The sequence below is a fragment of the Pristiophorus japonicus genome, chromosome 18 (genome assembly GCF_044704955.1).
Source record: "Pristiophorus japonicus isolate sPriJap1 chromosome 18, sPriJap1.hap1, whole genome shotgun sequence".
In the NCBI taxonomy this organism is placed as follows: domain Eukaryota; kingdom Metazoa; phylum Chordata; class Chondrichthyes; family Pristiophoridae; genus Pristiophorus; species Pristiophorus japonicus.
Genome location: NC_091994.1, coordinates 54254546 through 54269501, shown reverse-complemented (window position 1 = coordinate 54269501; position 14956 = coordinate 54254546). Strand labels below are relative to the sequence as shown.

The 14956-nt window shown below is 46.4% G+C and overlaps 1 protein-coding gene and 1 long non-coding RNA gene across 3 annotated transcripts in view; one reads left to right on the top strand and one right to left on the bottom strand.

Annotated features, from left to right (window-relative positions):
• LOC139228742 (trimeric intracellular cation channel type A-like) overlaps nt 1-10069 on the top strand; it is a 64830-nt gene extending 54761 nt beyond the window's left edge. Inside the window, exons 4-6 of the mRNA XM_070860061.1 lie at nt 222-309; nt 839-956; nt 8839-10069. Coding sequence (XP_070716162.1) covers nt 222-309; nt 839-956; nt 8839-9069 — 437 coding nt within the window. The 3' untranslated portion in view covers nt 9070-10069. The remainder of the gene's footprint in view (nt 1-221; nt 310-838; nt 957-8838) is intronic.
• The window catches only part of LOC139228744 (uncharacterized), a 64244-nt gene that overhangs the window by 31253 nt on the left and 18035 nt on the right, over nt 1-14956 (bottom strand). The window lies entirely within an intron of this gene.

Here is a 14956-nt window from a genome sequence, read left to right as displayed (position 1 = left end):
GCCTTCCCCTCCAGAAAAATGTATTTGCTTGTGATGGAGCCTGAAATGGGATTGGTGTTGGCACTGGGGCTGGTGTTGGTTTGAAAAAAATGTACCATTTTTTGGCCTGGAAATCGATGTCTGTAAAGAGAGAAAAACCAAGTTGTACAGTCAACTCAAAAAAACACAGAGCCACCTGGAATATTAACTAGTGGTGCTTATTATTGTTTTGTTCCCTACAGGTGCTGGAATTGCACTGATCTCCAACTTTGAGCAGCTAATTCGTGGAGTCTGGAAGCCAGAATCAAATGAGTTTCTCAACATGTCCTTGTAAGTGAAAATGGCAGCACAATGGGGGTAAATATGTGTTGGGCGGCAGCACAAATGGGCGAGAGCGAATCGGCAGCATGCTTTAGACTCTACACAATTTTGTTGCTCAAGACTAATTTAACCTCCTCCCCCCCGCCCCCAGTATTTCTGGAGTGGGGGATTTAGTGATTAAATCTTTGATTACTGTGATACATGCAAGTTCAGTCCTGTTCTCCCAGCCTCGGCTATACTGCTGCGTGGGTGGAGTAGTGGGGATCGGGTGCGGGGTGGGTTGGTGGCAGAGGCCAGATGCCTCTTCACAGGGGAATGGAAGAGTTGTGAAGAACATCATTGATGAGCTGGTGTCATAAACCTCCTGGATGTACCTGAAAGCAAGCAACCTATTCTGTCCTTTTCAGCCATAAGAGTGGCTTGGGCCCAGGAGACCGAGGCCACATAAAAACCTCACCAAAAAAATTACTAATAAAAAATTGGGAATATTGCACAGACGGTGAATCTAACTGTGCAATTTTATTATGTCCTCTCACAGCCCAACAAAAGCCAGTCTGGTTGCAGCAGTTATCTTCACCTTACAGCAGGCCCACTGGCTGCCCATTTCCAAACACAACATCGTCTTCCTGTTCACCATCTTCATGGTTGTTACGAAGGTAAATAAATCTTTTCAATTCGTAGAAATAAAGGTACGTTTTATGAGTGCGACACGCCAGGCATTGCCTTGAAACACTTTTTGCTAATCATTTAGATGTATTGGTAAGTAGATGCCTGGTGGCACTTGCAACCTAAAGGATCAGGAGGGGCTGAAATGTTGAAACTCAACCTTGATTGTTACTCAAAGCTTCTTGTCTTTGTTTTGGTGTTCTTTAAGTGTTGTGTATCAAGACATGAGGCTGAAACGATATGTAAAAACAGAGACCTCCATTTCTAGGATGCAGAAAAAGGAGGGTGAGGCGATTAGTCCAACCTTGGAGGACTGAAACCTCCCTTGCAATTGTGTAAACTTTGGGCTGATTAATTTATTGCATTCTTCCAACTGATGGAGGAAATATTAAATAATTATTGGTGGCTGTGCCTTCAGCTACCTGGGCCCCAAGCTCTGAAACTCCCTCCCTAAATCTCTCCGCCTCTCTAGCTCTCTTCCTCCTTTAAGACACTCCTTAAAACCTACCCGTTTGACCAAGCTTTTGGTCATCTGCCATAATTTCTTTTGTGGCTCGGTGTCAAATTTATTTGTTTTGTCTTATAACACACCTATGAAGCGCCTTGGGTCGTTTTACTACATTAAAGGTGCTATATAAATACAAGTTGTTGTTGTTGATGAAATATGGCTGTGATATGTGACGCATGAAAGGGAAAAGACTGAGAATATGTCAATTTCTTTAAATGCTGATGAGCTTTGCCGAATGTCCAAGGACAATGCGAGATTCACACGGCACTTTTCACATATAACAGTATCACGAACGGTTTAAATTATATTGTTACTTATATTTCACAAAGCATTTTGGTGAAACACAGAATAGTTTTGCACTGGTGAAAAATATATTACCGTACATTGGATTTGGAGGGGAGGACGCCCAAAATTGTTATTCATTAGTAACGTTACTGTTTTTATACATTGTCTGGAAATGTTCATGGTTATATTCTGAGCATAGCAACAACTGCGAGGCCCATCATCATCATAGGCAGTCCCTCGGAAATGAGGAAGACTTGCTTCCACTCTTAGAATGGGTCCTTAGGTGGCTGAACAGTCTAATACGAGAGCCACAGTCCCTGTCACAGGTGAGACAGATAGTCATTGAGAGTAAGGAAGAGTGGGACAGATTTGCCGCTCGTTCCTTCCGTTGCCTCTGCTTGTTTTCTGCATGCACTCAGTGATGAGATGTTGGGATCGAGGCACAAGGCCACATGGTACAGGAATTACATTTAAGGTGAGAAGAAAATAAGTCGGTGAAGCACAAGTCAGTGTTCAAAAGAATATTTTCCTGTTATTTGTTGTGTGCTTGAGATTTTATGCACTTGAATAAGTACACGGTGATAAAACATTCCCAGTAAGCAAAGAAAAAAGTCTGACAGCCAACAAAATACTTTTGAAGTGTAGTCACTGTTGTAATGTGGAACACGCAGCAGCCAATTGCACACAGCAAGCTCCTACAAACAGCAATGTGTTAATGAACAGATAATCTTTTTTTAGTGACTTTTGTTGAGGGATAAATATTGGTCAAGACACCAAGAAGAACTGCTCTTCTTCAAATAGTGCCATGTGATCTTTTATGTCCACCTGAGAGAGCAGATGGGGCCTTGGTTTAACGTCTCATCCAAAAGATGGAATTTCTGATAGTGCAGCGTTCCCTCAGTACTTCATTGGGAGTGTCAGCCTAGACTTTAGGCTCAAGACTCTGGAGTGGGACTTGAACCCATGACCTTTTGACTCAGAGGAGAGAGTACTACCCACTGAGTCACAACTGACACAAACAGAGAGACATGTTAACCCTTTCACTGTGGTCTGCCCTTCCCCCTGGGGTTTCTACCTACTGTCAGTTGTAAGCCGCACTTGTCCAGCTGAGGTAAGTGGGGAGGTGAGTGAGTCCTTTACAAAATTCTCATTTTTTTTGATTGATTGATCTTTAAAATAAGCAAACATGTTGGCACCAAGGGCGGGCATCAGGCACAATAAGATTTATTGTTCTGCTGCGAGTATAAAGTGGACTTTTTCACTTTACTATTAGTGGATGCATTTCCACCAATAATATGGAGCAACGGTTTACAAGGGGATGTCCCAGTCCATGCTGCATGAATTGGATGAATACAGGGCCTGGCCATACTTAATGATATCCTTTAGAGTGAGCAATTATTGAGGCTTTGGACAGCACAAAATTCAGTCCGAAAGCAAAGCCAAAGACACTAATGGAACATATCACCTGGAATGCCAAGGACATAAGACTGTCGGTGATACCAACCCACACTATCACTGACTGCCAGAAATACCAAACAAAGAAAGACTTGCATTTATATTCCCAAAGAACTTTACAACCAATAAAGTACTTTTTGAACAGTAGTTACTGTTGTAGTGTAGGAAACATGGGAGCCAATGGACGCACAACAAGGTCCCACAAACAGCAATGTGATAATGACCAGATAATTTGTGCACATCACCACTGCACTACAGACATGCCAATTCCTATAACATTACCACTGCCAGACATACCAATCCATGCTATGGTAGCACTGATATGTCAGAGATACTAATACAGATCATCACTAGGCTGCCAGATATACTGACACATACCACTGCTGGACTGATTTATTTAATAATCCATAATGCTACCGTAGTACCAGACATATCAATCTATACTACTACTGCTGTGCCAGAGAGGTGATCGCATTGAAACATACAACATTCTTACAGGGCTTGACAGGGTAGATGCAGGGAGGATGTTTCCTCTGTCTGAGGAGTCTAGAACCAGGGGTCACAGTCTCAGAATAAAGGGTCGGCCATTTAGGACTGAGATGAAGAGCTTCTCAGATGAAGAACTTCTTCACTCAGAGGGTGGTGAATCTCTGGAATTCTCTACCCCAGAAGGCTGTGGAAGCTCAGTCTTTGAGTACATTCAAGACAGATATCGATAGATTTTTTTTAGATAATAAGGGAATTAAGGGATATGGGGATGGTACAGGAAAGTGGAGTTGATCTCAATGGCGGATCAGGCTCGTGGGGCTGAATGGCCTACTCCTGCTCCTAATTCTTATGTTATGATACTAATTTGGCATTATAACCCACAGTCTGGCGTGGTGGTAGTTTGGGGGATGACAAGTTTTGAAATATAATTTGGATAAGAGGCGGTTTTTACATAAGTTTTGGATGGTCGACATAAGGGGAGCATTCTCATTCAGTGCAGTTCTTCAGGTTCCTTATGCCTCCTATGGAGCAGCAGCTGACTCTTCACTTTAAAAACTGAGAGAACTCTTAAACACTTTATAAACCAATATTAGTGATATTATATAACCAAGTAATATCTCCCATTAGCTTGCTATCCTGTGAATGAAGTGCCTTAACTCCACTTTCCTGTAGCACCAGATAAAACAGGTTCAATTAAATTTCGACAAAAGAATTAAAAAATCGTAGGGTCAGCTAAAAGTTAAAAAATATCCAGAGACAACGTACTAGTTTTACACCATGAACCCGACTTTTGTCACTGTCCCCCTGCAGCCGCCAAGGTTCCGCCGGAAATGGAATTGCCCATCTGCCGTCGAGGTTCCGCCCAGTTCCGCCCACATCACAGCGTCCCGCTCACCCCTGACGGATATCTGTAAACGTCCATTCTGGTTATTTTTCCTGGCCTCCTGTCGACCTGCCGCCCACCAGAAGGACCGCTCTGGAAAAGCAGGTCTGGGCGGCAGTCGGCCAGCACTTGCAGATCGGGTGGGAGATAGGCAGCGGTGGAGTGCAATGGGGGGCAGTTCTGGCACATCGGCTGGGTGGGAGTGCTGGTGGCCATCACATCACGGCAGCCAGTTGGATTCTGCACCATATCAGTGGGACTGCTGGAAAGAAGTTAGGTCAATGTTGCATTACTTTCTTGCTGATGGTGATGTTTAAATTGGATGCCATAAAACCGACTGAAGTGTGACTAAGCTAATGGAGGCTTTTTTTTATTGCACCTTGCTGAAAGTCCTTCATTGAGAAGGCCAATGGCGAAGGGAAAATTATTATGAGTGACTGAATCTCACATCTCACATTTTGTACATCCAAGCTGATTCATTAATTGTCTCGCACAATGTACTACAATGTAACTGATGACCATGTCATCTCAGGGGTGGCACTCCTCCATGTTTGGCCTTAAGGTCTGCCCTGTAACTTGGTAAACTAGAGTAATTGAGTGGCAGCCTTCCTGCATTCATTGTCGTCTTGCCTGATGACAGGACCCATTATCATCATCATCATCATCATCATAGTCAGTCCCTCGGAATCGAGGAAGACTTGCTTCCACTCTTAGGTCACTGAACAGTCCAATACAAGAATTACAGTCTCTGTCACAGATGGGACAGGCAGTCGTTGAGGGAAAGGGTGGGTGGGACTGGTTTGCCGCACGTTCTTTCCACTGCCTGCGCTTGCTTTCTGCATGCTCTCGGCGATGAGACTCGAGGTGCTCAGCGCCCTCCCGGATGCACCTCCTCCACTTAGGGCGGTCTTTGGCCAGGGATGCCCAGGTGTCGGTGGGGGTATTGCACTTTATCAAGGAGGTATTGAGGGTGTCCTTTAAACGTTTCCTCTGCCCACCTTTGGCTCGTTTGCCGTGAAGGAGTTCAGAGTAGAGCGCTTGCTTTGGGAGTCTCGTGTCAGGCATGCGAACAATGTGGCCTGCCCAGCGGAGCTGATCGAGTGTGGTCAGTGCTTCAATGTTGGGGATGTTGGCCTGGTCGAGGACGCTAACGTTGGTCCATCTGTCCTCCCAGGGGATTTTCAGGATCTTGCGGAGACATCGTTGGTGGTATTTCTCCAGCGACTTGAGGTGTCTATTGTATGTGATCCCTGTCTCTGAGCCATACAGGAGGGCGGTTATTACTACAGCCTTGTACCCCCATTATACACTGCAGTCAGATGTGGATGGGAAGATATTCCTGATGAAGCAGATGACCTGAGGGACAGATGTGTGTTTAGCGCAACGCATCACACATGATATTAAAATGACACAAGCACAAACAGAGGGTGAACAATGTGAGTGTATTTACAAGTGCACAATGACAAATGTTACATAATATTATGACATATACATACATTTACATGAGGAAGCAACACCCACCTCTCCACTCGGCACCACCACCTCTCTTCCCCCCCCCCCCCACCCCCCCCCGCCCTTGCAGCTATGCCCGATTTCCTCTTCCTCCCCATGCCTACACGACGGATTGGCCCTTCCCTGCCCCTCACTGCCTCTGGTTGAGGAGGTTGTGTAGGAGGGCATCGGGATGTGTGCAGACGTGTGTTTATCGGTGAGAACATAGGGCGCGGGACCGAAGGTGCCGGGATGTCCTGCTCCTCCGCATCCGTCTGCTTTGAGGGTGTGGGGTCGGGAGCTTGCAGCACGCGTGCAGAAGCCATCTCCTGCCTTATGGCCTCAACGCTTTCTGTTGTGCGCTCCAACACTGTGAGAAGGCGCTCCATCCTTTGATCCTGCTTGGTGAATGTAGCGATGCTGCCAACTATTCTAGCCATGGTCTGCAGCATCTCGCGACCTACCTTCACGCACCGGTGGTTGATAGCTGCACCATCTGGTTCATTAGAGCAAGCCGTGCTGCATCGCAGGTGGTTGATCGCTGCTGCTAGGTGGCGGGGCCTTGCTTCCCTTTGAGCCACGGCCTCTGCGCTTACTTGAGCTTTCTTGAGTTGAGTCTGTTGGAAACCCCAGGAAATCTGAGCCCGATCCGAGGTTCTGGGGACACTTGGCTGACTTGGTAGGAAGCTGATGTCAGCCACTTCTGGCTTCTCCAGGTGAAGGGGCTCTTCTTCCTGGCCCTGGGTGGCAGAGGTGGGAGCGGTGGACATAGGTGATATGGGCTGGGAGTGCAGGAAGGATCCGGTGTCCTCGGGTGTGGAGCCCCCTCTGGTCGCACTCAGGCTTGCTTGTTTAGCTGCTTGTTTTCTCTACACAAACAAACGTTGCAGCCTTTACCCCCTTTGCTCATGCCCCCCACACACACTCCCACACACACAGACACATCGCACACACAACCTTTTTGGCCTTGGACAGGAGGGGATGAATAAATTTGTGCTTACTTTAGCTGTCACCACCAAATTGTTCCACTGTTTGCGGCATTGGTCCCCATCTCGTTCCATGTTGCCCATTGCACTGACCATCTGACCTATGTACATCCAAAGATGACGGTATTGGGCTGGTGGAGGCTTGCCACGACCATCCCGGGTGAGTTCGCTGTACCTGCGCTCCACCTCTGTCACTAGCTCCTCCAACTCCTGCTTATTGAACCACGGAGCTCTGGGCCTGGTTTTGCCAATCTTCATTGACGATTTCTGCCCAATCATCTCTATGATGAGAGGAATGGCTGCTCAAGAGTCTGGGTATAAATTTGTCACACTGCCCCCTCTGCAACTCGGACTGGCCCCTCTCCAATGCCACCTCTGCTCTCTAACCTCCAACTCTCTCCTCTCTCTCTCCCTCTCCTGTCTCCTCTCTCTCAGTCTCCTCTTTCTCCTCTCTGTCTTCTCTCTCCTCGAAGGTGCAATTGAGTGCTCTCCTTTTATGGCCATGAGCACTTCCTTAGCGTGCAAGGGCCACAAAAGGACTACAGGTCCCTTGGGGCTATAGAGCTGGAGTGCCGGGCCCTGGAACATCGTGGGCGGAGGTGCGGCGAATGAATGTACGGGGCCCAGAAGAGACGAGGGCCCAGGGGCAGCACGGGCCAGCCCACATTGCGATATGGTGTGCACTAGGTTCGTGTAGCAGAGCAGGTCTCCAGCCGTCCTGGTTCAACCCTTGTCACTGGATAAAGGCTGAGCTCTGTCAAGCCCATGTGGTGATTGATGTGCAATGGTCACTACATGTTAAAAAAATCCACGCACAGGCATCTTCCACCCCCTCAATTGGAGTTCAGGACTGGAACATCGGGTCCTTCATTGAAATATCTGTGAACTCATGTGGAAGCAAGTCATCCTCGTTCGAGGGACCGCCTATGATGATGACAGGTCCCATCACCAAAACTACAAAAAAAAGGCCGAAATTCCGTGCATGCGCAGTGGAGGCCTTCCGAAAATACCCGAGTGGAGAGGCCTCCACCTGACGCACCCTAATGACGTTTGCCTCCGAGTCCCGCCGACTGACGCCGACTGCCGCTCCCGCTGCCGCCCACACAGCGGCTCCTGACGGGCCCCAGCGGCAGTGGGCGCCAAAATCGGACCTCCCGCCTGGTGACCACTGATAAATGGGTGGCCACCAAAGTCGACCCCCGTATATATTAATGACTTGGATGAAAAAATATAGAGTTGTATATCCAAGTTTGCAGATGAAACTAAGATAAAAGGGCACGGTAAGGTGTGTGGAAGGGAGCAGCAAGTTAGAAATGGACATAGACAGACTGAGTGAATGGGCAAAACTATAGCAGATGGAGTTCAATATGGGGAAGTGTGAGGTCATCTACTTCAAATACAAGAACAACAAATCTGGTGTGGGAATCCAAGATAAGGGAACAAATCTTAAAATTAGAGCTAAGTCATTTACGAGTGAAATCAAGAGCACTTTTTTACACAAAGGACTGTGGCTATCTGGATTCTCCACAAAAGACTGTGGATGCTGGGTCAATCGATAGATTCTTCTTAGCTACGGAATATGGATCAAAGGCAGGTAAATGGACCAACCATGATCTAATTGAATGGTGAAACATACTTGAGGGACTAAATGGTCTATTTCTTTTCCTACCTTATGTATAATTACAAGTGATTGGAAAATAAGGTCAACAAAATAAGCAATGCTATAAGTAAATGGATTTCACTAGCTGTTGATATTTTGCATTCTGCCATTGTAGGTGTTCATGACAGCAACACACTCCCATGGGTCACCTTTCACTCCAATTGAAGCCTTCATTTGCCCCATTGTCTTTGGGACCGCCTGCGGTACATACGATGATCATGATCGTGTCTGCTCTCGTGACAATATGCAGAGCTCCCCCCCTTGCAATCAGTCTCCGTACACAGCCAAGACAAAGGAGGAACTTAATGAAGGGACAAGGAAGAAGAAGTGCAAAAAGACTGAATAAGTGAAGACAGTTATCAAAGTGAGCTGAAAGTGCAATTTCTGGGACTTAATGTGATCTGGAAACTTTTACTATGAGGAAAATCAACATAATTGTACTCATACAGTCTACTAGGGTTTGCGTTTGAGCTTGTCTGTCTCATTAAATGGAAAGAAAAATGTGAACAAATGGTAGTTAGCCTGTCCTTCTCAGGAATGTGTTTCCCTGTCTCAAATCCCATCTAGAAAAGGCAGACAGCATTAATACTGGTAACGATTTGTCAGTGTTTCTGAGAGGCCATGTGGGTATAGAATGTGAAGTAAATGGAAATATTCATCCCGGATATTCTTCTAAAATTGCTGGGATGTACTGTTGGAACTACATAAGGGAAAACACCTTACTTAATGTAACCAATACTGTACTAGATCAGAGAGAGCTTCATTTTGTCACTGTTTGCGAAAGTGAAAATAAATTCTATTTTCCAGCGTTGTTACCTCATGGCTTTTGGACTGAACAGACAAAACCAAAATGGAGGTGTTATAAATACCAGCTAGTGGTGTCATGGAATGGCCTCTACTGATAATTACAGCGCCTGTTCTCAGTCTGGTCTAACAGTTGGAAATGCAGACACTGAAATTGACTCTGGTATGGACAGTGAAGCTGTAACAAGCAACTGGAAGTAACTGGGTCAAACTCTCCATTATCATAGCAGACAGAGAAATGCCATACGCATGCATTAAGCATTAGTTCACTAATATCTAGGATATAATGTGCAATAGCTGTATTTGTGCCACTGATACTAGAAATACCACATCAGGAAAATTCAGGTCAAAAGTAGGTCAATGTGCCTTTTCTCCTTCTATGATAGAATCTCCTCATATTTTACACGCGCACTCCCATCTTTTTCAGGTGAATGTAGAAAGTATTCTCTTGTTGCCAAAAAATACAATGTAAGGAACTGTGTTATACTTGTGGTCTACCAAATGAAAATTATGTAATATAATAAAGATTAACTATAAAACACCGTTTATTAAAATATATTGAGTGCCCTCCATCTGCTATGTTTTCCACAACAGCAATAATCACTGGTTATTAAACAATTTTGAGTTAATAACGTTTTTTTTTAAATTCTTGGAATGTGGAATAAATACTGTTGAGCCAGTATTTATTGCCCATCCATAGGTACTCTGAGGGCATTTAGAATCAACTGTGTGGTGTGGGATTGGAGTGACATGTAGCCCAGAACACGCTCCTTCCCCGAAGGGAACTGAACCAGTTGGGTTTTTACAACAATACGGCAGCTTTCATGGTCATTTTTCATGTGTCAGCCCACAAATTATCACATGCATTGAATTCAAAATGTACAACTTGCCATGGTGGGACATGAACTCACAACATCTGAGTTTCTAATCTAGTATCATAACTACTAAACTAGCATAACCTGTAAACAAACAAAGTTACGAAGTATGACTCCAAGAAAGCATGAAACCAGGAAAGGGCATCCAACTCATGAAGCAAGCCTGTTTATTTAATGCACCATTTGCTTCGGTATGCATGCTACCCTACCTAATCTGCTAAAGAAAGTGCTGCTGTGTTTCTTCTCCCCCATCCCACACAGGAAATCCAGCAAAACTCCAGAACATTTGTCTAATCTTACACTTCCTTCTTGACACATTCTTCTACTTTGGTACTTTACCACTTAGTATATTTTTCCCCACTTCAATTATTTTTTTAACTGCTCCCCTCCTCTGCACCATTTTCTGACAGAGAAGGTGAGTAAATGCAGCTCGTGGACCTCTGCTTAAAAAGTAAAAAGACTTGCATTTATATCGCGCCTTTCACAACCTCAGGCCATCCCAACGCACTGCAAACAATTACAACCATTACAAGCATTGAAGTACTTTTGAAGTGCAGTCATTGTTCCCTCCATCATAAGGTCAGAAGTGGGGATGTTCGCTGATGATTCCACAGTGTTCAGTTCCATTCGCAACTCCTCAGATAATGAAGCAGTCCATGCCCGCATGCAGCAAGACCTGGTCAACATTCAGGCTGGGCTGATAAGTGGCAAGTAATATTCGTGCACACTAGTGCCAGGCAATGACTATCTCCAACAAGAAAGTCTAACCAGCGCTCCTTCACATTCAATGCCATTACCATCGCCGAATCCCCAACCATCAACATCCTGGGGGTCACCATTGACCAGAAACTTAACTGGACAAGCCACATAAATGCTGTGGCTACAAGAGCAGGTCAGAGGCTGGGTATTCTGCGGCATTTGTCTCATCAACTGACTCCTGAAGTTGTTTCACCATCTACAAAGCACAAGCCAGGAGTGTGATGGAATACTTTCCACTTGCTTGGATGAGTGCAGCTCCAACAACACTTAAGAAGCTCGACAGCATCCAGGACAAAGCGGCCCGCTTGATTGACACACCATCCACCACCTTAAACATTCACTCCCTCCACCACCGGCGCACCATGACTTCAGTGTGTACCATCTACAAAATGCACTGCAGCAACTCATCAAGGCTTCTTCGACAGCACCTCCCAAACCCACGACCTATACCAACTAGAAGGACAAGGGAATAAGGCACATGGGAACACCCGTCGCTGAGTCAAAATCCTGGAACCAACGTGACAGTTGTAAAAATAACTTCTCCAGCCTCGAAGTCTTGAAGTCCTGAAGGAAGGAAGAACATCACCATCTACCATTAACTATCAAAAGGATTGGTAAGCATAAGTCCCTGCCCTGGAGTCTAACCTGGCTGGAATTAGGTATTGGGAGGTGGCAGGTATAATTTTACTACAACCCCCTTTGAATGTGTAGTGTATTGTACTTTATTGGAGTGATTATAAGTTTGACCTTGTACCTTTCCTTGTCTTGTTATTTGTTAGAGTGATTGTAAGTTTGGCCGTGTATTTTCTTACTAGAGTAAATAAGCCTGTATTACCTTGACTAATAAAACCGAAGCTCTTTGCATCAAACCAGTGTCCTCTGCACTTTTGTCACACCTCCCAAATAAATCCAGAGTACAGAAGCCAAGGAAGGGGGAGTGATTCGAAACCGCTCAAGTTGGTCAGAAGGGAACCTGACCCCCTCATAGAGACCACAACAAATACCCCCCCCCCCTTACAAAATGGCGAATGTGGCATGACTCAGGTACACGGGGTGTGATGTAGAGAGTGCTGGTTTGGAGCAAAGAACCAAAATGGAAGAGAGGATTTCCTCCAATGTATATAAGAAGATCAGTGTAACTAAAGAATGGATGCTTCGTCTATTGCACTGACGCTGCAGCCAGTGGACAGCAAGTAAAGATCACAAAGAAGCAATAGAGAAAGCAATTTGGTTGGTCTATCTACAGTGACAGGTCCAACTGCTAGACAGAATGAATGAAACATTGCAGGCAGAGTTATGGGAATGTGCAGAGAGCTACCAGAAAAGGGTTATGTCAGAAGAAAGATTATCAGGAGAACTCCGTAAGCTAAAACAGGAAAGGACCCAAATAATGGAAAGGTTTAAAAACAGTCAGCACTATTTTCAATGTCAGGTTACCGAGGCCAAAAGTAATGAAAAGTCACTGAGGGAAGAAAGCACTCGCCTCACCCTACAAGTAAAAGAGCTCCATGAAAGATTAAAAGATGTGAAAGCAGCGTATAAAGTGGCTAGCACTAATGGGTTTGAATCGGGAGACCATGGTCCCTACGAGCAACAAATTAAAAGTTTAAACCTTGCTCTGTTCGAGGCAAAAGGCATGGTATGCCTAATAAGCCCGGGTACGCCCCAGGAAAACCTGGAAGAGAAGGAAGAAACTACCCGGCCACTACCTGTGTAAGGTGTAAGGACACTACATTTGGCGATGAGAAACGGGAATCAACGACCCACGAGGATGGCCACCGGTAGCACAGAGGAATGGTACAGTGTTGGTGAGGACTGGGACGATTTTGTTGAGAGGCTCCAGCAGAGCTTTGTCACGAAGGACTGGCTGGGAGAGGAAGTGGCTGGCAAACGGAGAGTGCATCTACTGACCAGCTGTGGATCCAAGACGTACGCGCTGATGAAAGACCTGCTCGCACCTGAGAAACCGGCGGACAAGTCCTTTGAAGAGCTCAGCACTTTGGTCGTTGAGCACCTCAAACCGGCGAGCAGTATACACATGGCCCGGCACCGGTTCTATACACACCGGCGTCGGGAGGGACAAAGCATATCGGACTTTGTTGCGAAATTTCGGCGTTTGGCCAGCCTCTGTAAGTTCACAGACACCTACAGGGGGGAGATGTTAAGGGATTTCGCCATTGGTCATGCCAGGATTTCCAGGAAGCTTATTGAGACCAAGTACTTGACTTGGAAAGGGCAACGCTGATAGCTCAGACCTTCATGGCAAGGGAAGAGGAGACCAAGATAATTTACGCGCGCAGCCCTGGTTCCAACGTGGACCAGAGAGTTAACATTGTAAACGAGACACAGAACCCCACAGACAGGCAAGGGCAATTCGACACCGCCCAGGCAGCAACAGGCTCTAGGATGGGCCAGCAACAGAGACAATGGCAGGGGGATTGGCAATTCATGCCATCACAAGGGACAATGCATCCCGGGATGAGACCATTGACACTCAGCAACAGAGTGCTCAGGAATAATCAAAGAGACAGAGAGGAATGCCTGTTAACAGTTCCTTTGTTCACAACAATCTCAGCTCATGCTGTGGCAGACATGCTGCGAAAACCTGTAGGTTTCAAAAATGTAGTGTCCTTACATCTTAGTATAGAATCACACGGGGCATTGTATTGCAGACAAGGTCACTACGTGACCTGAACCTTTATTCCCAGGACCAAGCAGTGCTGATCCTGCGTGGGACCTCCCTTTATATACCTGGATGACCAGGTGAGGAGTGTCTCCCACAAGTTCACCCCCTGTGGTCAAGGTATGCATTACTCAGGTGTATACAGTGTACAGTGTTGTTACATAAAGGTTACAGTTATGTGAAGGTTCCAAACATGACATCACCTCCCCCCAACGTCTTTGGGTCAAAGATTGAGTCTTTCAGGCGGTCGACACTCTCTCGTGGAGCGCCGCAGTTGGGGCTCTGGTGGTCGGGCCTTTGCATGCGTCTCTGTTGCCTGAGGTGATTCCGGCCTGTCCGGGCTGGCCGCAGGGACTGTGCATGCTGGTGAATGTCCTTGTTGCTCGTTCACTGGCAGTGGTGTGGGTGACATCTCATGATCTTCCTCAGGTTCCTCAGTGTCCATGCTGAACCTTTTCTTTACAATCTGTAGAAACTGTAACTTCAGTGGACATCTGGCTAGAATGTGCAGAAAGCCCGTAGCGAGGCTAGTTTACGAGGCAGAGGAACTAGACGAGGGGTCGGCAAGGCAAGGTGGTGCTTGGGGCAAAGCCATGGACGCTGAAGTCCAGCGGGTTCATGTGGCAGACGTCCACAGCTCGTACACCAAAACGCCACCTATGATGATGAAAGTTTTCCTAAATGGCATCCCGGTACGCATGAGTGCCCAACAATTTGAAAAACTATGGCCACTCAAAGCTAACAGGCCCAAACTGGAACGCATTGACACGCAGCTACGGACGTACACCGGAGAGATCATCCCAGTACTAGGCAGTGCAAACTTGGTGGTCACACACAAGGGATCGGAGAACCGGCTGCCACTCTGGATTGTCCTGGGGAATGGCCCCGCGCTCTTGGGGAGGAGCTGGCTAGCCGAGATGAACTGGAAATGGGGGGATGTGCACGCCATTTCATCTGTGGAGCGAAGTTCATGCTCACAGGTCCTACAGAAATTCGAGACACTTTTTCAACCAGGTGTCGGGACCTTTAAGGGCACCAAAGTAGTGATACTCATCACCCCGGACGCCAGACCAGTGCACCACAAAGCCAGAGCCGTGCCGTATGTGATGTGT